The sequence below is a fragment of the Engystomops pustulosus genome, chromosome 6, assembly GCF_040894005.1.
Source record: "Engystomops pustulosus chromosome 6, aEngPut4.maternal, whole genome shotgun sequence".
Lineage (NCBI taxonomy): Eukaryota > Metazoa > Chordata > Amphibia > Anura > Leptodactylidae > Engystomops > Engystomops pustulosus.
The window spans coordinates 85454844-85477638 of record NC_092416.1 but is presented as its reverse complement, the minus strand read 5'-3'; the positions used below and the strand labels follow the sequence as shown (position 1 = coordinate 85477638).

The following is a 22795-nucleotide window of genomic DNA, read 5'->3' as shown; positions in this document are numbered from 1 at the left end:
TTTCAATGGCCAATTTAACTAGAGAAATCACAATAGAGATGTCAATATATAGTAAACCTACACTATTTATACACTGCTCAAAAAAATAAAGGGGACACTAATGTACCACATGTCTGATCTTAATGAATGAAATATTCCAGTTGCAATTCTTTATTGCGGAAGGGGAATTTCAACAAAGGAAATCAAAATATTATCCCATGGAGCTATGGATTTGGAATTATACTCAAAAACAAAGTGGATAATCAAAGTTCAATCTGATCCAATATCAGTTGAAATGCTTTGAGACAAGGAATTGAGGTTTAGTAGTGTGTGTAGCCTCCATGTGCCTGTATGACCTCCCTATAATGCTCCTGATGAGGCGGTGGATGTTCGCCAAAGGGATATGTTCCCAGCCTTGGATTACAGCATCAGTCAACTCGTGGAGAGTCTGTGGGATTGTTGGTTGAAACAAGATATGTTGTCCTAAATGTGCTTCATTAGATTCAGGTCTGGGCAACAGACAGCCAGTCCATAGGATCAATGCCTTCATGTTGGAAGAGCTCCTGACAATCTACAATTATGTAGCTGTGCAGCTGTACCTCGAGATCGTACTCTAATATATATGGAACTTAATGTAGAATCACTCGCTTGGGATGCATTGAAAATAACTTTTATTGGTGCAAAAACATGCCTCTAGAGAGGAAGGATTGAGCCAGTGGGTAAGGAAGGTGATGGACATCAGAGACGCTGGTGCATTTGTTATTGCTACTCGGTGTCGCTCTCATTCAGGTCTGCTCTACAACAGGTCCCAGGCCATTTCTCCAATTCCTCCTCTCTAGAGGCAAACCAATGCGTTCAACTTTGAGTAAAAGCTGTACATTCTAGACACCAGCATACAACTACATAGTTTACCATAATACACCATTACTCTCAAGAAAAAGCATACTGCCTTCATAGAGGAACATGTATTATTTACACTATTTATTCAGTTCATTTAAACACTAGGACTATAAATAGCCAAAAAAGTAAAATCCCAATCTTAAAGCTACATGCCTCAGAGAAAGCTTCCCGTTGCGATCCCTGTTCCTTGTATCCTGACCTCCTGTTGTGACCTCGGACCTGACCATGACCTTGCTCCTTCACTGCCAGCCCTGACCAGCTGCTCTGTACCCGTTTCTTCATCATTGCCGCCTGCCCCGACTAGTGCCTGTTCCTGACCACGAGATTGCGTACCGTTCCTGTACCTTGACCTTGGCTGCCACCGTAAGTTGCACCTGTGGAATGACCTGGTGGCACCACGCCGCAGCAAAACCATCCTGCTTTGCAGAGGGCTCTGGTGAAGACCGGGTGCCACTTAAATTCCGGTCCCAGGTGTTAGCTTGTGTCATCGTCCACGATAGTCCATGGGGTTCACTGACCCCGAGCTCTGACACTAAATTAGCAACGTTATGGTACAGCACACTAGCTAAGAGCCAAAACATGCCACCCAGTAACACTATCTATCTGCCTCATCCATTGTCAGACTCTGGTAGGGCAGCCTATACATCCTTACTCTATTCCATGTCTACTGGTAAGCCCCTGAATGCATTTGATTATCCTAGACTCTATTTCTCATCAGCAATTCTTTATCTGGACTGTGCCTCCACAGTATACACAACCTAATCCTGACTACTACTAAATTCTACACTACTATACTAAACTACTATATTCTCTGGACGTCATTTGTCATAGATCCTTTGTGGCAATAATGTAATATATTACCATTACTAGAAATAGATGTATTACGCCTGATCTCTGAATCTCTGTTTACTCCTTAACCTATTGTACTAATAAAAGGACATCTACCACCAGGATCATGGATTGTAAACCAAGCACACTGACATACTGGTGTGTGCCCCCTCTGGCAGGATCTGCTCTTCTTAAACCCCTTACCGACGCATCACTTAGTAGTGCGTCACCTGTTGGCTGTGGGTGATTGGAGATGGAGCCCTCTCCATAGCCAGTGAGAATCTGCTGCACATTGCAGCAAAGACCCACCGGTAACATGCGCGATTTGTGCTAGCACCAATTGCAGGTGTTAATCCGTCAATGCTGCTACCAAAGCTGCCATTAAAAAGCCAGCGACTCATTGGGCAAAGCCATGTTGGCTCAGAACGTCGCGCCCCATGATGTCATCGGGGAGCAGCTATCTGTCGCTATGGTAGCTTCGGATCACACAAAGACCCATCCTTGTGTCTTTTCGCACATTGTAATACATGATGTGCAAAATCCCCATATACTGCCATACTGTAGTATGGCAGTATATGGTAGGATCAATCGGACAACCTAGGGTTAAAATAATTTTTTAAAGAGTAAAAAAAGAAAAAAAATTAAAAAAACCCTAAAAATTAAAATCACACTCCTTTCCCTGGAACTGATATAAATATAAATAAACAGTAAAAATAGTAAACATGTTAGGTATCGCCACGTCCCAAAATGTCTGATCTATCTGTTATTCCTGGCATTTAACCCCGTAACGGAAAATTGCGGCAAAATTGAAAATGACACTTTTTTGTTATTTTGCAAAAAAAAAATTCAATACTTTTAAGCCCGTAAAACATTTTATAAGCTACCATTTTGAAATACATTTGCATTCCACATTCCACAAGACAATTAACAAATGATCAACAAGATTTCTAGAAAGGAACCATTTACTTACAATAACCAGTCCACTGCAATAAGTAAACTGATGTCTTGAGTGGGAAGTCCGACAGCTGTTAAGATAAGGAGCATTGTGACAAGTCCGGCACTGGGAATACTAGCTGCCCCCACACTGGCTAAAGTTGCCGTGAGACTAGGATAAACACACAAAAAATATATATTTCATATTAACATTTAGCATCACGTACTTATTCACACCACATGAGAATCACAGCAACCAGTTACCTCACTGTTGCAATCTGACCAGCGTCCAAGGACACACCATTCATCTGCGCTATGAAGATGGCTGCTACTGCTTCATATAGAGCCGTGCCATCCATGTTAATGGTAGCTCCAATGGGCAGAACAAAACGTGTTACCCTCTTATCAATCCTTAGATTTTCTTCCAAACAACGGAAAGTGACAGGAAGTGTGCCAGCACTAGAATATAAAAGACGGTATTAAAAATAGTAGAAGCACATACATACAGTATGTGATATTTATCTGCTGATGTGTTCTGCCTTATCTTTCTTCTTGGCTGAATATGTCAGATATACAGTATGTATATGTAGCAATATGTTATATGCTATCCTGGCCTCTAGGGGCCTCACTACTTCTGTGTATGTGCAGTAAAGCAGGTAGCAACGTGTTGGTAGACAGACATGAGTATGTGACATGTGTAATGGTAGCTTGTTGAATAAAGAGCCTGAGACCAACCACAGTGTGTGAAGCCAATACAGGAGAGTCAACTAACAGAACAGTATACATTATCAATCCTTTAGACATATATTATAAGGTAATGTATGAGCGCCCCCCCTGGCATTGCTGGATACATCTAGAGGCCTAAGCCTCCTGATGTTACCGGTGGGAAGGCCGCAAAGCATATACGGAGGTAGCACTGAATAACATGACTAGCTTAACCCGTTAACCACGTAACAACTCAGCCTATAGCACTGGTGGCGAACCTATGGCACGGGTGCCAGAGGCGGCACTTGGATCCCTCTGTGTGGGCACCCAGGCCATCACCCCAGCATGAAGTTCACTAGACAGGATTCAAAGAATCTTCCTGCAATGATAGACAAATTTACACTCCTCCTTTCAACTGCGTTGGTGTCCTTAGGAGGCTGAACGGTTGAAAGTTGTCAAAGAACAAGGAAAAATAAATTACTGCTTAAGTTGCTGCGCTGGCACTTTGCAATAAATAAGTGGCTTTTGATTAAAGTTTGGGCACTCGGGCTCTAAAAGGTTAGCCATCACTGGCCTATAGTGTAAGTGAAAAGAGGGAACCACCCATTTTCTGTGGTAAAGTGAGTTAGCTCATTTAGTTAAGTCATGTTAAGCAGTGCTGCATCTGTATATTTCTACACCAGGTCATACCTGAAGTAGAAATATGTGCAGCATGTGAACTTTCTCTTGTGACAGCCCCATACCGACCTAGTCCCCAAACGGCTGCGCCCCGTTCACGCATCTCCACACCTCTTGGCGTGGAGATGGCATAAAGGGGATTATAATAGCAATTTTGATTATTTCAAGGCTTGTACTTAAGTTTCCTGGCATAGAAGCCCTGATAAATGTCACCCTTTACCAGTATCCAGCTGTGCTGGATGCTCGGTGAGGCTATCATACACCAGCATTTGATAAATATGTGTCTATGTTTGGCCATCCAGTAATTGTGTTGTAGAATGCACCCTTTTAAAGCTCAGATAGGTTGTCAATATCAGATTGTTGGGGATCAGACACTCCAACCATTTGTCTGTTGATGGCTACCTCCATTGCCAGAGCAGAAACAAAGCACATACTCTATGTGGCACATGTATCAAACTTTTGGCTTGCCCTTTTTATTAAACCCCTTCGTGTCTATGCCATTTTAGACCTTTAGGACCAGGCCTGATTTTTTAAATTTGCCCTGTGTCATTATAGGAGGTTATAACTTTGCGACGCTTTAACATATCCAGGGGATGTTGAGATTGTTTTACCGTCACACATTGTACTTCAAAGTAATAGAAAAATTTTGATGATATCTTTTGTGTTTAGTTATGAAAAAAATTGAAATTTTTCATTTTCAAAGTTCAAAATTTTCTGCTTTTCAGGCAGATAGTCATAACACCCAAGTAACTTTATAACTAACATTTCTCGAATGTCTGCTTTATATCGGCATAGGGTTTTATGCATCCTCTCTCTTTTCTAGTTTGTTAGGTGGTTCAGAATTTTGGGTGCAATTTTTCTCATTTTTATGAAAATCGCCAAAACCCTTATTTAGAGGCACATGCTCAGCTTTAACTGACTTTGAGAGGCCTAAACAGCAGTACAGCCCCATGTATCATGCCATTTTAGAAACTACACCCCTCAATGTGTAAAAAATCAACTTTAAGAAGTATGTTAACCCTTTAGATGCTTCACATGGGTTAAAACAATATGAAGGTGTAATTTACAAGCTGTAATTTTTTTAGACAATGTATTAATTTTGGGCAAAAATTAAACCGTTACAAAGTATTAAATGACAAAAAACTCCACAAAGTTTGATATCCAATTTCTCCCGAGTATAAGGATGCCCCATATGTGTTGGTGACTGCTGTATGGGAACACGGTCGTGCATAGAAGGGAAGCTGGGCCATTCAGAGCATATCTGCAATGTCACATTTTAGAGGCTATAAAATGTTTATTTTCTTTGTAATTTGGACATATGGGAGATTATTTTTTTTTGTGGATGAAATCCACTTTTCAGGGACATCATATACGGGGGGGCTCAGTAGCCAATAATCAGATTTTATTAACTTTTTCTTGGTGGTGGTTAAAAAAATTATTAATTCTTGTTTATGGTTTTTAGCATTTTTTTCGCCGGACAGTCACCATACCATAAAAATAATGTGTTATCTTTATTCTACGGGTCATCACGATTACGGCGATACCCCATTTATATGGCTTTTTTATGGTTAACTTGTTTTGCAGAATATAGAACTAATTTTGTGAGAAATTTGCTTGTTTTTGTATCGCCATGTAACAATGGGCAGAACATTTATATTTTTTTGTTTACAGAGCTGGTTTATAGCTTATTTTTGCGGGACAAGCTGTACTTATTCTTGGTATCATGTTGGGGTAAATTTTACTTTTTGATTACTTTTTATGCGCTTTTTATGAGGTCAGATGTGAAAATGTCATAATTTTTGCAAGTTTTTTTGTGTTTTTTTTACGCCGTTCACCGTACGGGTTCAGTGATGATTTTATTTTATTGTACAGGTTGTAACGGACGTTATGATGCCCAATATGTTGTGTTTTTGGTGATTTTCACTTTTTTATGTTTTATTGTATTATTGCATGGGATGGGACTTCAAGGGACTTTTATTCTTTTTTAACAATTTTTTTTAATTGCACTTAGTTTTTTTTAACTTTTTTTTACTGTTTTATTTTGTCCCAGGGTGGGACATGAACAAGTGATCATTTGATCACTTGTTCATTGTAATATACTGCAATACTAATGTATTGCAGCATATTACATAGTCAGCCTATGCATTCTGCATAGGCTGACATCAGCACTGTTAGATCGTGCTTACAGCACGATCCTAACAGGCTTCTAGTAAAGGCAACCCTGGGGTCCTTATCGGGCTTCAGGGTTGCCATGGCAACGATCGGCACCTCCGTGCCCTGCACGGAGGGTGCCGATCGGCGTTGCGATTCACTATAGACGCTGCGGTCACAATGACCACGTCGTTTATAGGGTTAAAAACGATATTCGCGATCCTGGCTGTTACTGCGGGATCCCGGCTACTGCGTACCACCGGGATCCCGCGGCGATCTCCCGGGCTCAGCTTCTGAGCCCGGGTGATCGCCATGACGTGATACTACGTCAAGGTGCAGGAACGACCCGCATCCTATGACGTAGTATCACGTCAGGGTGCGCGAAGGGGTTAATTTTTGAGACTTTTCATGGAACTTGTTGCTCATTAGTGACTTTTTTGCGCCTAAGATAGTCTCTCTTTGAAGTTTTGCAGTGTTTCCTGAATTATCACCCAAATCTAGATGTAAAAGTTGGGGCATTTTCTTTTATTTATGTTGCACATCTATGGCTGCTTCTGTCCAGGTGCAGAAATTAGCTTAGAGCTGTGACTTTTTGCAACTTTTGTTTTAAAAAGTCGCTAATTCACTAAAGACCAAACGACAAATGCATCAATAAGGAAAACCTGCTAATATACATCTGACCAACAGAAAAGCCAAGATAAGTCCCAAAAACAGATGGACTATGCAGACTTATGTGTATACATGTGCCCCTAAGTGTAGTAGGTAAGCTATCTAAATCAATTAGAGAAAAAACATTTTAAGGCTATATTCACATGAACGTATGGGGGACGTATATACTGCCGACGTATGTATGGCGTATATACGTCCCCCATACACTTCAATGGCCTTGTGGTGCTGTGCGACAGCCGGCCATGCCCCCCCTTCACCCCCACTTCACAGCCCACTGGCTTGAAGGTCGTGGATTGGGCTAAATAGTCACAAGTGCTAGCAATAAGACAGCATTTGCGATTATGTCAGGGCTTCTGATAAATATGCCCCATAGTTTTCATAGTTTTCTTACTGAAAATATCACTTGACTAAACAGTAACATTCCCTAAACCCACTAGCAGTCTGTTCTGTAATTGGACTGAGGGGAACAGACCTTGTGCATCAAGCTAGGGAGCCCATAGATTTGCAAATGTAGTATTAGTATTCATAAAAAAGCATTACTTAAACTTTATTTAGAAACTCTACATATAGAGAAGTCTACTAAGTCATGCAGCTTATCATCTTCCAGATCCTATTTCCTTCATGACCTATCATTGTGGAAGAAAATCCAGAAAATCCACTTTAAAGTGAGAATTGTCTATGTAAAGTTTCAGGGGTAGAAAGATCAGCAATGAAGTCAAACTTTGCCCACCTCCAAATACCCCCTCAACTTTGATCATGCCACAGATTTCAAGAGATCTGCATAGTAATGTCCCTTTGTGTTGGATTATCTGTAATGTCGTAGAGTTAGGCCATTAGTAAATTAAAGTCTGAAATTCTTGCCCAGAGGGACTGATCACCCTACTAGGCTCTGAATTTAATGGATTCAGCTGTTAAGGGATCCTAACTCAGGTTCCATCTCCATTTCCAAGTGTGAGTCCCTAGCTAAGCTGCTACCATCAAGGGCCTCCCCTTTACCATCAACTGGGACCTGTCACCTACTGCTGGTGGAATGTCATGTGGCCTCCCCTCACCTTGCTTTACCCTACTGCACCAGACTGGTGTGGATGAGACCTACACTAGCACTGTACTACTGCTAGGCCACAACCAAGCCAGCCACTCTGTTCCTAATATCCAATTGCCCCCATGTACTATCAGTACATGGTGTGAATGTTTCACATCAATTACAGCAGAGGGGACATACTTAGCTAAGGAGAGTGTGACTTCATAAAACAAGTTTACATCTAACCATCTGGAACATAGAAGAAATATAATCTAGAAGTTGTTTATCTGATTACAACAAACTGCTAGTGGTAATAGGTGCATTTTAACCAACAGGTTCCTTTTAAATGGTTTACCCAAAAAAGCAATGATGAAAGACATGGAGGGTGTCAGAAATGGGCTGCTTAGTTGTAACTCACGTGATGTCCTTGATGCAATATGCATAAAGATCAATTCATTTTAAAGCAAGAGAGCTGGATCTTTTTGTTCATTTGGGATTTATGACACAGGCAGCTGTCATACATGTGCACAAAGAAACATACCCTTTAATATAGGACAGTTTAATTTAAAATTACGTTACTTACCTAGATGCTGTGCCAAGTGCAGTGATCCAAGCCTGAAATATACCACCGTAGAACCTATATGGATTTTTCCTGGTTATTGAGAAAAATATGAGGGGTAGGATCATGCCACCATGGATAACTAGGCCCACGATTACTGTAATCATGTACATTCCTAGCTGTCGAGCCACAGTCTCTAGATCTTTGATAGCTGCAATCTTTCCACAAATAAGAGATGCAATTCCCAGTGGGGAGTACCTAGACAGCATACAAAAAACTACATTAAAATAGTCATTTGGCACATGCATTGAACGTTGAAAACTTTTGATAAAACATATTAACAATTTTGTGCAGAAGATTGTAAAAATTTTGTAATTGCTGTACTCCTTTACAACAAACATTTGACTTAAAATATTATTTTTTTTATTCTTCAACGTCAAGTGAAGCTTTTATACATGTGGTATATTGTTTGTTGTTGTTTTTTTTTTCGCTTAGTGGCCTTTGTAGAAATGTCACAAAATATTGAATAATTCTTTTTTTGCACCTTTAACATTAGCCCATTGAGACACTTCTGTCAGACTTTGCATGCTAAATGTGGCGCACGGTCCTACTGTGCACCGGAACGCCCATTTCAAAGCAGTATAGTGCAGCTGCGACACCAATGTGCCCCGTGCAACAAAAATGTGCCTCAGACACTTCTTAAATACATGTGCAAGCAGTTTTCACTGAAAAGAATGTGCAAAGTCAGACAGAAGACATACAAAATCTGGGCCACTGCCCTAGACACAATTTGATCAGAAAATGGGAACAGAAAAAACTACAGGGAAGAGGACTCGAATCAGTCCATTAAGTCAATGTGTCCCCTGTATGAGAGTAGCACCCAGTCCGCTGCCACAAAAGACTGTAAATATATATACTATCTTACCCCTCAAGAGAGGAGAAAAAGGCCAGACTGAAACACATTGAAATGAAATAAAAATTAGAAGTCAACCTTTATTAGCATAATTACCTATACATATACACGTTATTGCACATGATGTAACAAAGACACCAGAGGCTCGGTACGAGCCAAAACGTGCGTCGGGGATACAGTCATCCCCGGACATCGGAGCCCATCAAACTCCTATTTTGGTGCCCCCATACCACACTATGACATGGCTTTGTCTGTATAATACTCAATAACAGTTAATGCCCAATGGTGTGCCATACTATTACATACGCCTGCAGTCCTTCCTTTTCGAATAAATTATTCATATACAGTACATCTCCAATTTATGTCAAGGCATGGCTGCTTTTTGTCTGTGTTTCACCACTTTTTGAACTGCATTTGTTTGTCATTCTAATTAAGTGTCAATTTTACATCATGTGCAATATCATTTATGTATAGTTATGAATATGTAATGAATTTTTATTTCATTTCAATGTGTTTCAGTCTGGCCTTTTTCTCCTCTCTTGTGGGATAGGATGTATATTCACTGCCCTAGACACAAAGACACATTCTACAGGATTTATACCACTCTAAGGAATGTGGAGGTAGACCAATAAAAATCAGCATTAAAATCCCAGTTACATGGTAGCACTTCTGCCTTGCAGCGCTGGGGTCCTGGGTTTAAATCCCATCCAGGTCAACATCTGCAAGGAGTTTATATGTTCTCTTTGTGTTTGTATGGGTTTCCACCCACACTCCAAAACATACTGGTAGGTTGATTAGATTGTGAGCCCCATGGGGACAGGGACTGATTTGGCAAGCTCTGTGCAGTACTGCGTAATCTGTGTGCGCAGGCAGTACCCGGGTTATGTACAAGATAGGGTCCAAAGGTTTATTCTTAAGTTTAATTTTTATGCAAGTCAAAACTGTTTATTTTATGATTGTAAATTCAGACCAAATTTTTTTTGCCCCAGTGACAATTGTTTCCAAATTTTTTGCTGTAATTGGACCAAGGATTATCAATAAAGCTTCATTACAGACACCTTACAGCTGATCATTGCAGTACAGGACTATAGTAAAGCATTCAGAGAGCTTCACCAGAGGTCACAGTGGGCAGAGGGATCCTTCTGTAACTAGGGGTTGTCTGTACGTCGGGTATCCTTAAGTAGGGGACTGCCTGTATATGACATCAAATAGATAAATAAATGAATTATAATCATTATTATAGCATATGATGTAAGTGTTTAGGTCATTCTGGGGCCTAAAATTGCAATAAAAGAAAAACAAAAAGTTTCCTAGAATGCAAATAAAAATATATAATTATACACATGTTGTGTTTCACCACATCCCAAAATGGCCTATCTAAGAAGATATAAAACTGATTATTCCTGTGGTGAACCCCATAAAGCAAATTAATGCACAAAAGTTCAAATTAGCACTTATGTAAACAGAAATAGATGGAAAGGTTGTACAGTACAAAAAATGGTAGCAATACTGACATTTTACACAGCTCTGTACACTGAATGAAAAAGTTATTGGCTTCAGAATATGGCAACACTAAGAAATTGTTTTATCACAAGAAAATAATGCAATTTTTACTGCATTTGGAATTTTTTAAGCTTTCCAGTACATTGCATGGAATATTATATGGCGCCACTAGGAAGTATAATTTGTTATGCTGAAAACATTATGTATGCGCCTGGGATAAGGAACTGTTGACAGTGTCCCTTTAAATTCATCATAGGAACACCAGGCAAACACGGCAGATTGTTCGTATGCTCACCAATGATCAACAATGTTGAAGAAACTCTTCTCCATTTCTATGTGGGATAGTTATACATGCTTCTCAGAGTGGAGAAGTGCAGAGTTAGACTTCACAGTCTTTTTTTGCACCATTAAATATAATGTAGTATACATCTGTGGAGTAGTACTTAACATCTACCGTATTTTTCGGGACTATAAGGCGCACAAAAAAATCCTTTGAATTTCTCAGAAATCAAAGGTGCGCCTTATAGTCCAGTGCCCCTTATATAAGAAACATACTTACAGCCAACAGCTGCCTTGAACTGTGCATAAGTCTGCCACCTGCTAGTCATTCATCCTTATAATCAGGTGCGCCTTATGAACCTAGACATTTTTAGCAGGCATTTATTGATGGTGCACCTTATAATCCGATGCACCGTAGAGTCCGAAAAATACGGTACATATCTTAGTTGGACTAGCTTAATGTGTCATGGTTTTTCTTTTTTACAAGTTGGAAAAGTTGCTAAAAATGGTCTAAAGCCCTTTATAAATGTGGCACAAGGCATTTTAGACAGTTTATGGTGCTAATTACTCCAGAATTCTGGTACAGACTGCTTGATAAATCTCCCTCTATGTTTGCAGATTATTTTATATCAGGCATCGCATTTCTATATATGTACTTAACCCAACACAAAAATAAAAGGTTACATTCCATAATGAAATTGCATAACTGTATCCGTTTCCATAGTTAACAATTATGTTTCTCAATAAACCACATTGAAAGACATTCAGGAAACCACACACGTCTTACCACATAATCATGCTGACTAGCCTCATAATGATCTCGTTGAGTATATTGAAGAAGTCAGCCATTAACTTAGCCTGGTCTCCCATTTTTCCCATGGAAATCCCAAATGCTATAAAAAAGCCAATGAGACCTAAGAAGAATGAAATGAATTTCAAAGGTCAATCCTAACATAAGCAAAGAAAATCCTACGTAAGCATGCAGTACTTTACTTTCAGTGTATTAAAGACATTGCTTATTTAGTGCTGTACTGTTAAATCATATACTAGAACCTTCAGACAAATACAATGTATGGTATAGCTATTCAGTCGCATTCAAGTTCATTCGGGCTTTTCAACATTACAAAACCAGCATACTCCTGGACAAAGCCTGTAAAGTCACACAGTGTTGATTTTGGCTTATGGCCCCCTGGTCTTTATCTCACTCTTTTTGTTACTGTTATGAGATCCGGGGTTTACTACATATGCTGGATTCTGATTATACACTTGATCTGACTTTTATTGTAATATTTACCTACTGTATATACTCGAGTAAAGCCAAGTTTTTCAGCACAAAAAAAATGTGCAATTTAAAAAAAAATGTTTCAGTTTTTTTCATAAATAAATTCTAAATATATCACTCAAATGTTTCAACTAACATGAAATACAATGCGTCATGAAAAACAATCTCAAAATCAACTTGGTATAATAAAGGCTTCCAACGCTATTATAATTTAAATTTACATGTGTAAGATTTGAAAAATGTGTCCATTAGGTCAAAAAAGGCTATGTCCTTAAGTGGTTGAAGGGTGGTTTGAGCACATGAAAAGGTTGTTCAATGGACCAATGGTGATGTTGTATCACAGTTTTCCCATGGTAGTTATTTCTTTGGTTTCTGTCAGACCTGTGGATTTTTGCCCTGACATATAGGTTCCTCTTAAAGGAAACCTACCACTTGAAATGGCAGGTTTAAGAAGAAAACACCGAGCACCAGCCCAGGGTGAGCTGGTGCCGGAGCTTATTTTTGTTAGTGTTTTAAACCGCTGTATCGCGCTCCTACATAGGAAGTGAAGGAGAGCCGCGCGCATGGAAAGCGATACAGCGGTTTAAAACACTAACAAAAATAAGCTCCAGCACCAGCTCACCCTGAGCTGGTGCTCGGTGTTTTCTTCTTAAACCTGCTATTTCAAGTGGTAGGTTTCCTTTAAGTTTTTGTCCCTTTCCTGAATGAGTGGAGCCCTCATTTAAACATGAGCTTACAACTTTGTAAAAACTCTCTTTGTAGGCTATCTATAGAAAGGATGTCATACAATGAAAGGCTCACTACCAAATTGTGCCAAAAAGTACATACAGATGACCACTAGTTACAAACAGGTCTAATCACTACTGTAACCTCTGGTCAAGGTTCTGGATGCTTGTAATTTACTGTACTTTGGCCCCAGGTTGTAATGTTCAACATAAGAGTTATGTAAGGTAGCTGCAATAAAGCTTTATTGTTAATCATTGACAAAATTATGAAAATCCTATCATCAATGGAATGAAAAAATACTTTGTGTGACACTTATAAAATATACCAGTTCCAACTTACATACAAATGTAATCTAAGAACAAACCTACAGTAGCTATTTTATACGTACCCAGGGGACTGTCATATTTGCACAAGCAAATATATAAAATATATTCCAGTACGTTTAAATAAATCTTCCCAATAAAAACAGAATGGTCAACAGAATAGCCTGGTGCACAGGGGAAGGGTTGAGCTGGCTTATAGTTTCTATTGGAAACAATATTGTTATTGGATACAATAATGGCTCTTACCAAGAACATTCATACCACCCTTAAACTCCAGTTTCTTTTGGGTTACCATTGTGGGTTCAGAAGTTTCAGTCATAGAAGAATTAGATTCAGATCCATTGACGGATAGTCCAGTTACATTAATAGGTCTTATCAAATCCAGTGGAGAAGGTGGCGCTGGAACTTTTTTAGAAACTGTTTGTATCTGAAAAAAAAAAAACTTTTTGTGTAGAGGGCATAACATGGCATTTTTTTTTGTTGAATTAAGGCCAAAGATGTAGCTATATACCGTAGATTCATAGGTAGTAGCCACAACCTGAACTTTGTACTTGAGGGTGCCCAAAGGTTCATATTATACCATGAATACAATGTTCTTAACAAAAAAAAAGCATTTCACAGATATAATTCCAACCTGTCTCTGAAAGTCCCGGTAGATACAATTTGGTGGCACCTGGATCCAACCGTAAATCTTATTATCTTATGGTCAGATTCGTCTCATGAATAGCTTCTCTTGTTTGTACACTGAAGTGCTCTTTGCATTCTGCCCCCGCCACCTGCATTCCAAGACCAGCACAGACACAGGTACAGGATTCTATACCAGGAGGTATAAAATAACCTAGGCCCTATCCATCCAGACTTTAATGTTATCACTTCACTGGTTTTCTCATCTTAATAAGTTTCAAGAAGTGTTCTAGTTCAAGCGATAAAAGTTTATTGTGGGGTTTTGTCATGGCCCAGTGCTGTGAGAACACCGTGTCTCGCACACCACCGAGCCACAATGTCACTTCTCATTATGAAGGTGGGAGTCCATTTCCCAACTAGTATGACAAATGGGACATAGTCTCACAAAAGGAGGTGTGGCTTTGCTGGGAAAAGCCAGTGTGCCAAAAATTATGCAAATGCAGCAAAATCACTTTCTGATCCCTGGCAAAGCATTAAAATCAGACTGGAGTAGTATAGTTGATAATTCCTCTCACAAATACAGGATTAAACGATTCGTGTTTCTCTTTCCCAAAGCACCATTTACTTTAGTGTATTACCTTGCAGAAATGTTCTATAGGGAATACCACACACGCAGAGCATAATCCATATTTCACACTCACAAATGGTAAAAGGCAAGCAGCGTGTCATGCCAAATTGTTTGAAAATGGTCAACATTCATCAATTGTGGTGCAGGGTCTGTATTTTTGGTGCACGAAATGTGAGATAAGTTAGAATGGGATTTTGGATTTTGGCACAACCGAAAAAGGTTCTGAACTGAACTGAACAGCTTCTAGTTTGTCTATTTGTGCGCTAAAAAGTATCAAGAACCTAAATGCACAAAAAAAGTGTTGGTATTACCAAGCTGCGCCCAAACTGGACAACTGAGGAAGCCTGTAAAATCAGGCGAAACGCGTGGGATTTTTCTCCAGTTCCTGGTGTCCACACCATATAAATTTGATTATATGGGTAACTATGGCACTGTGTTTATATTTATATCCTTTGTAGTCATACCACATGAATTTGATCTTGTTGTTTGCATTATATATATGATTTGTTTCTGACTATATTTTCTTGCCTAGTGACTATTTTTGTCTACCTTCTGTGGGACTATTGTTGTTGTATGCACTTTAGGTGCTTTTTAACTGTTCTTAACTAAATTGTAATTTTGGATCTTTAATAAAGCTATAACTATTTGAAATATGGACATCCCTCTTCATTTTGTCTAAAAATCTAAAACTCGGTGCCATCCTTTTATTCCTAAGACCCTTCCTTTTTTCTTTGAAAACTGGACAAAAAGGAGCAAAGTTGTGGAGCTGACACAGTGGGGCGCATATACTTACCCAGCCGCTGGAGTTCACAAGGTACGGAGTGTCTGATGATTATGCACCCTGGTGCGATTCACTAAGATTGTGCGCCCGATATCCTGCATGTGTCACTTCCCCACTCAGGTCTGACAGAGTTCACCATCTTCTTCCAGGTGTATGTAAATGCGTTGTCTTGCAAAACAATTTGAATCTTAAATCCCGTGCTCAGTCGATCAATCAGTCCGATCGTCCGACAGCCCACCCCCCGATTTCTGTCACATGAAAGCTGGCGCAGCTGCGCCACAATTCGATAGCGTGTGACACAATCCCAGTGCAAACCCCTGTTAAATACCTATCTAAGCTGTGAAACCCTTAGTGAATAAGCCCCACTGTGTGTAGTATTCCCTTAAGAGCATTTCTTCGTGGGGATGAGCACAGGATATTGTAATGTTTTATGTCCTGGTTAGCCTTCATAAAAGGAAAATATCACTTTTCATGGTAACTAAATTCTCAGGATTGGATGTTGATAAAGGAATTATTTGGACTTCAACATTGGAGTTGGAAAGAAATTTTCCCCCCACTATGGGCTAAGTGGCATCATCCTTATGGGTTCTTTTGTCTTCCTCTTCCAACATTATAAGATTATAGAATGAATTTATTGGACCTGCGTCTTTATTCAGCCTGATATAAAATAAACTATAATACTATAATAAAATGGCTAAATGTTGGAATGAATTGCTGTTTTACATCCCTCCAGAGAAAGTGATTAAATCAAGTAAATTTATGGTTAAGTCAAATGAAAAATAAAGTGATGGGTCTCTGAAAGCAGCATGGTAAATATGTAAATATTGATGGAGGTCCTATTACCGTATTTTTCGGACTATAAGGATTATAAGGCGCATCATCAATTTATGCCTGCTAAAACGTCTAGTTTCATATATAAGGCGCACCGGATTATAAGGCGCACCTGATTATAAGGATGAATGAGCAGCAGGTGGAAGACCTGTGCACAGTTCAAGACAGCTGTTGTCTGTAACTACGATTCATATATAAGGCACACTGGACTATAAGGCGTACCTTTGATTTCTGAAAAAAATCAAAGGATATTTTGTGCACCTTATAGTCCGAAACATGCACTAAATTGTTAATTGTCTCTTTAAGCAATCTACTTTTTTCTATTTCATTCTTAATATGTATTTATACAGCCAAATCCGTTCATATCTTACAAATCTGACACGTCATATACAAATGTTGCACACGAGTTCCAGGGTGTTGGAGCTTTATGGAAGGACACAACGAATTAGAATGAATTTCAGTTGAATATGGACTCAGGAACTAGGCTTATTCTCATTTTATGGGAATAGTACCCAGAATATATAGTTCTGTATCATGTTTATTATAGGTATTGTTTGTGCTCCGTGTTACCATGATTTAAAATAGTGAAGATTTTCCAACCATGACATTCAGTGCGAGCAAAAAAAATCTATTACATTTAGTGATACCTGTTGAAAACATGCTTGAACCAAGTTCTCAGGAAAAAGATTACGGATGAGATCTAAAAATGCATCAATACTGGAGACTTCTTCATTTTTGGTTGATATGATGACTTGCTTCTTTAGCTTAGGGTTGCCAGGGTGAATGGATAGCACAAGTATAACTCCAAGCAGAGCTGCTAGGATGGTGGTAGACATATAATAGACCATAGCACGTGTGCCCATTCTCCCACTTGACTTTGCATCAAGACCAGCCAAGCCTGTTGACAGGGAATATGAAAAATATCAGTTAATTTCATCCCATAAAATAAAAGGTGTAAGTGTTGCCCAATCTAGTACTAACACATCAGTAGTGTTTGAAGAATATATTGAGGAAGATTAATGCAGACTGGCACAGAAAGCTCCCCTCTTCTGTACAAGTAAATTAAGTATATGCCCGCAAGCTAGTGAAGCTTGGCCCACTTTAGTGGTGAGAGTAATACAGTATGACCTATGCTTTTCTGTGTCCCCACAAAAACAAAAATAATCAATTAATAAATATAGCAGAATATAATTAAATTACATACTTTAAATGAACTGCAATTAAAATTCTAAGATGAAATACAGCCATACTGGCATAAAATGAATGATAAAATATCCAAATGCCTTTCTATTTATGTATTGTAAAAAGAAATGGTGTATTGTAAGTGACTGTCTATGAAACCAAATGAGACTTTCCTTAGATGTGTGTTTGGATCATTTTCTTGCTTACATGCCCACCTTTGTTTCATCTCCACCCCCCCCCCCCCATCAGAAGGCGGAGGAAGAGGAAGAATAAGTCTTACTATACACCCCCTATTAATTGGCTTACTTTACGCCAGAAAATTAGGACCCAATTCTGTTGGGTCAGCAGTATTTCTGGCACACGGACCTTTTTTTTGGAGCGAGGACACACACACTTTTACAGGCCACACCCCTTTTGTCAAGCTTGTCGTAGGAGAGCCAGAAAACTGTCTAAAACCCTTTATAAATGTGCTGCAGATAGTTTTTTTTTGTGAAAACAACAGAATAAAACTCCCCCATTGATGCCACCTATTAGTAGCTACCAGTGCCTATAGATATTAGCAACACTACAAAAAAGGAACCAGATACTGAAAGATCACTTGTACACTTGTCCATCTCACTATAGAAATCTTGTATCTATGCACTACTTGTACGGATCAGTCAATTGTGATCTTTGTCCTAGGAGCAGGGTTTGATGGCTCAAAACATTTTCTCAATGTAAGGAGCAGCGGGTTGTAAACTCAATTTAATATACCACTGGTTTGATTTAGAGCCAAACACTATTTGCATTATCCATGGACCTCTCAAGTATTCACCCTTTAAACCCTGTACAGCGGTTGCAAGACAGCTTCCTCTTGTATTGGTCCCAGTGAGGATAGCAGCTGGACTGGAAAGGCACATAGGCATCATCTATGTCAGTCTGAAGTTGAACCAGGCGGTGTTCAATCATATTCAAGAGACAGGCACAGGGTCGTGGCAGGCAGCACAAGTTTGAGATACAAGTAGGGGTCGTACTACAGGGAGCAAAGCTCATAAATGAGTCACAGAATGAGCCAAAGATCACTTACAGGAAGGCAATAGAAGCAACCCCATACAGCAGGGCTAGTCTAGCTGGGAACCATTGCTGGAGGTACACACCGATAGGCTGGAACAACATGGCTAGAATACACCCTTTTTCTTTATGAGGGTGATAGAGGTGCCATCTTTAATAGACAGAGGTACAGTCTTTCATGTATGATTTATAATGAATGTTATTTGCTTCTATAAAATTTCTTACCAGAAATTAAGCTGGAGATGATCAGTGGTAAAATTAACATTTTTAACATCCGCATTAGAATATCCCCTGGAAAGGAGATAAGGATAAGAATATTTCCATCTAGAGGTGGAAGCAATCGAAGGAGACAGCCAAAAAGAGAACCAAAGATCACACCTAAGGTAAAGAGAATGAATATTTTATTAATATTGCAATTGTAGAAATGAAAGACATATTAAGTTTGAACTCTGAAAATATAGACTTCAAATACTTCAATGTCTTCAAGACTTCAATGTCTTTGTCAGCATTCTGAATCATTTCAGTACTTTATAAAACTTTATTTCACATTACCTGGCTCCCTGTGGTGAGTCCCAGTGGGAGTGGTCATGTTGGGGGCAGTAGTCTGTGGGCCTGTGTCTAAGTCTCCTAATGCATTCTTCTTTCACACCTTCTTCTCACTGGCCCGATTCGCGTTTTCCGGACGTGTTACCCGAATATTTCCGATTTGCGCGGATTTCCCCTGTATTGCCCCGGGATTTTGGTGCACGCACCGCATTTAAAAACGGAAAATGTGTTGCGGAGCTTGCACTTACCTTCACTCAGCCCGAGCCGGAGAACTCCAGTGCGTTCCGATGCTCTTCAGCGCAGCAGCGCCACCTGGTGGACGGCGGAGGAACTACCTTAGTGAATCCCGGCCGGACCCGAATCCACCGCAGAGAAGGCGCCGCTGGATCGTGAACAGACCGGGTACGTAAATCTGCCCCATTATCTTAGCAACAACCCTGACATTCACCTCTGCATTCACCTGACATTCACCACTAGGTCAGTTTTGGTGGTTTTAGTGAAGCTGATGACGAACCAAGGACCAATACACCTGTACCAAGCTCTAAGGATGAGTACAATAGTAGTTTAATACTAGCTGAGGGCAATGTAGGCACCTTTCCAACAAGGTAAGTGTTAGGCCATGGGTCATGTCTGGAACATAAAGATTTATAGTAAGAGTCAAGGACAAGTAATTTGATTCCAGAAACAACCTAAAGTCAAGATGATGGAAATCAGTCTGCAGACAGAAACCATAAATGCCTACTGTTGGTGTTTCATAATTGATTTAAAGGTAATCTACCATCAAATGAAGCATAAAAAACCTGGGACACTTACTCATAGATCAAGTCAACATGATTGTGGTAATATCGTTATATTTGTTTTCATGGCCTCCTTTCTTGTATCAACTTTTAAATTATAAGGGCTTTTCCCACAGCACTGTACTCCAGATTCAGATCCACTGAAGACCCAACCCATGTTCTGTGAGTATCAGAAGGATCAGCCCAGCTCCAGATATTTTAGTAATTAGAAGTTCCAGTTTTGACATGGTCATAGGAGGAAATGATAGGAATTTATATATTGTATAATTGCATTGCCGTCCCCTTGCGGTCATCAGGAAGCCAGCCACCCTGAAGATCTGTCTCCTCCATGTATGTAGACTTTTTGTGTCCATACACTACTCCATTGATTGCCTTCTCAGCTGACACTACATCAGAGATGGGGGAACTACAACTACTACTTAATTAATGGCAAAAGCACCAGTTTTGAAGAAACACAACCAATGTGACAGGAAAACAATCAAATTTATATGTATGTATGTATGTATGTATGCATGTTCTATTATGTTTTTTAAGTACAAAAAATCATTTGTTTAACCATATGCAAGCAATAACTTTTTCTTATTAAGGTATATACAGTATATATATATATATATATATATATATATATATATATATATATATACACAAAGGAATGCTAAAAGAACATAGATGAAAAAATTGTTTAAAATTAATAATTAATAAATATTAAGGTCAAATTAAATAAACGAAAAATACATTTTAAACAGAAAAATTTATTTGATAATCCTCAACACACATTCGTGGACACATATCATAAAATCTATGTTATTTTAAATCCAGACAAATCACTTTCTGTCTCTAATGTTAGTGTCCCTGACTACTTTTCTACCTGCTCTTTTACCTATAACAAATACTGTATAACAATTTATATGCAGGTACTTTGCACTGTTTACAGATTCGGCAAATCACCCAGGGATGCACCCTGAAGAAATATGTTGGCCTTGTACTTGGGTGTTGTAGTGCTGATGTCAACAGAGCAGAGTGAACCTACACATAATTGCTGTCAGGATCAGTGGTAGTGGATCCTCTGTACCACCACAGACAATGATGTAAGCCGACACCTGGGAGCGGGGCTTTCTCTAAGGCTATGAGACACAAAGATCCGGCAGGGGACACAGGAAGGGGCTGGGAATTTATCAGGGAAGGGGGCTGGCCAACGGCAATTATCTTTAAATTTTATCTTAAATTACCTTTACATTTTACATAGCCAGCACAGGCGCACTTGGAGGCTGAGATGCGTGCCAAGCCGCGGGAGACACCGCTTAATCCCGGCGATGTGAGTGAGGCAGCGGAAACAGCAGGCGACACGGAGGTACATGGGTGCGCCTGCAACCCAAGACATGGGACGTAGGGGCATCCGTGACAACTGCTAACGCTATGCAGTAGAATTTGTGGACTTTTCCAGTTAAACTAATTAGGGCACATTTACTTACCCCATCACCGGAGGACACAGAAAGTACATTGTCCGACTCAGATGCACTGTGCCGCAATTCACTAAGATTGTGCGCCCGATATCATGAATGCGTCACTTTCTCACTCAGGCCCGACAGAGTTCACCATCTTTTCAGTGGTACATGTTAGGGCTTGGGCTTGCGTCACAATTTGAATGTTAAATCCCATGCACAGTCCGAATCAGTCGGATCGTCTGACGGCATGCTCCCTAAATTGTGGTGCAAGGGTCGCGTGTCCGAAAAAAGTTTGTCGCAAAGCAGTGCAAAGCCTAAGTAAATGTGCCCCACTGTGTATAATCACATAAGGAAAAAAATTGATATTTCCCTTTCCCCCCATTTGTTTTCTCTTTTTCACTATGTAAATCTGAAAAAGTTACTCTAGTTTTGTCATGCTACTACATTAAAACTCCATATGTGCCCCGGAAAAAAATATTTGGCTAAAACACAGGCTAAAAAAAACTAAATTCACAGTAACTTTGGCAATAGAAAAGATTAAATTCAACCCTAGAATATTAGCTCTTAGGTTAATTAGACAGTTTGGAGGTATCAACTTTGTGTGGAACCATAATGAGGGGGCATTAACCCCTACCCGTAAACGGACTTCCCGCAAACCAAAGTACTATGATGTCTGCCAGTATGGTGGGCTTAACACAGAAGATTAGGAATGAAAATGACTACAATCCATCAATACAGACAATTGACGTAATAGGTACGTTTTTTTCTGTAACTACATATGATAAATACTGCCATGTCAGCTGGTGTTGTCACTACTGAAAATTAGGTGCAATTAGGTGTATTGGTGCTCAGGCTTTGGCTCCTTTACACCTACCAAGACCCCTGATCAGTGGGATCCACCATCTTTTGGAGTTATTCTGCTTGTAAGCTCACTTGTTCAAAACAGGGCTATCTATAACATGTGCATTTCATAAGGATGTGGAAATATCAGATAAACTCTTGTTCATGAAGAAGCTTTCTTTGACAAACAAAATATGTGCAGCAATGATCTGGTGCCCCTTTTCTTGTCTGTCCTCGGTTGGGAATGATTTCATAATGTGAGTAATTACACATTATTATTATTTCATTTATTGTATTGACATTATTGATGCTCTATATTTCATCTCCTCTTTTGTTATTATATTTGGCATTTTTGTTATTTTTGTAAGCTTAGTGTTCTCTTATGCCTGACTTCCACTAATGTTTATGGATGTTCATTTCTACTCTCAGGGTATTGGATAAAGAAGATTAGGACATATAGCTTTTTATCTTTATTTTTGTTCATAAATGGAGGAGGCGTAACGGCATGATGTGAGCACGCTTTGCATCCTGGCTCTGTTTACCCCGCTCCGCATGCTTCTAAGTGCTGGCCTGCACGTAGGGCTGGGGATGGGATGCTATTTCGCTTTGTAAGTAGTACATA

General features: G+C 39.5%; 1 protein-coding gene across 3 annotated transcripts in view; it reads right to left on the bottom strand.

Moving 5' to 3' along the window:
* LOC140063918 (excitatory amino acid transporter 2-like) overlaps nucleotides 1-22795 on the bottom strand; it is a 116667-nt gene that overhangs the window by 17605 nt on the left and 76267 nt on the right. For all 3 annotated transcript variants that reach the window (XM_072110190.1, XM_072110192.1, XM_072110191.1), the window contains 7 exons: nucleotides 18771-18923; nucleotides 16961-17211; nucleotides 13696-13876; nucleotides 11906-12032; nucleotides 8448-8681; nucleotides 2905-3099; nucleotides 2678-2812 (listed from right to left, as the gene is read on the bottom strand). In XM_072110190.1, the coding sequence (XP_071966291.1) occupies nucleotides 2678-2812; nucleotides 2905-3099; nucleotides 8448-8681; nucleotides 11906-12032; nucleotides 13696-13876; nucleotides 16961-17211; nucleotides 18771-18923 (1276 nt within the window). The remainder of the gene's footprint in view (nucleotides 1-2677; nucleotides 2813-2904; nucleotides 3100-8447; nucleotides 8682-11905; nucleotides 12033-13695; nucleotides 13877-16960; nucleotides 17212-18770; nucleotides 18924-22795) is intronic.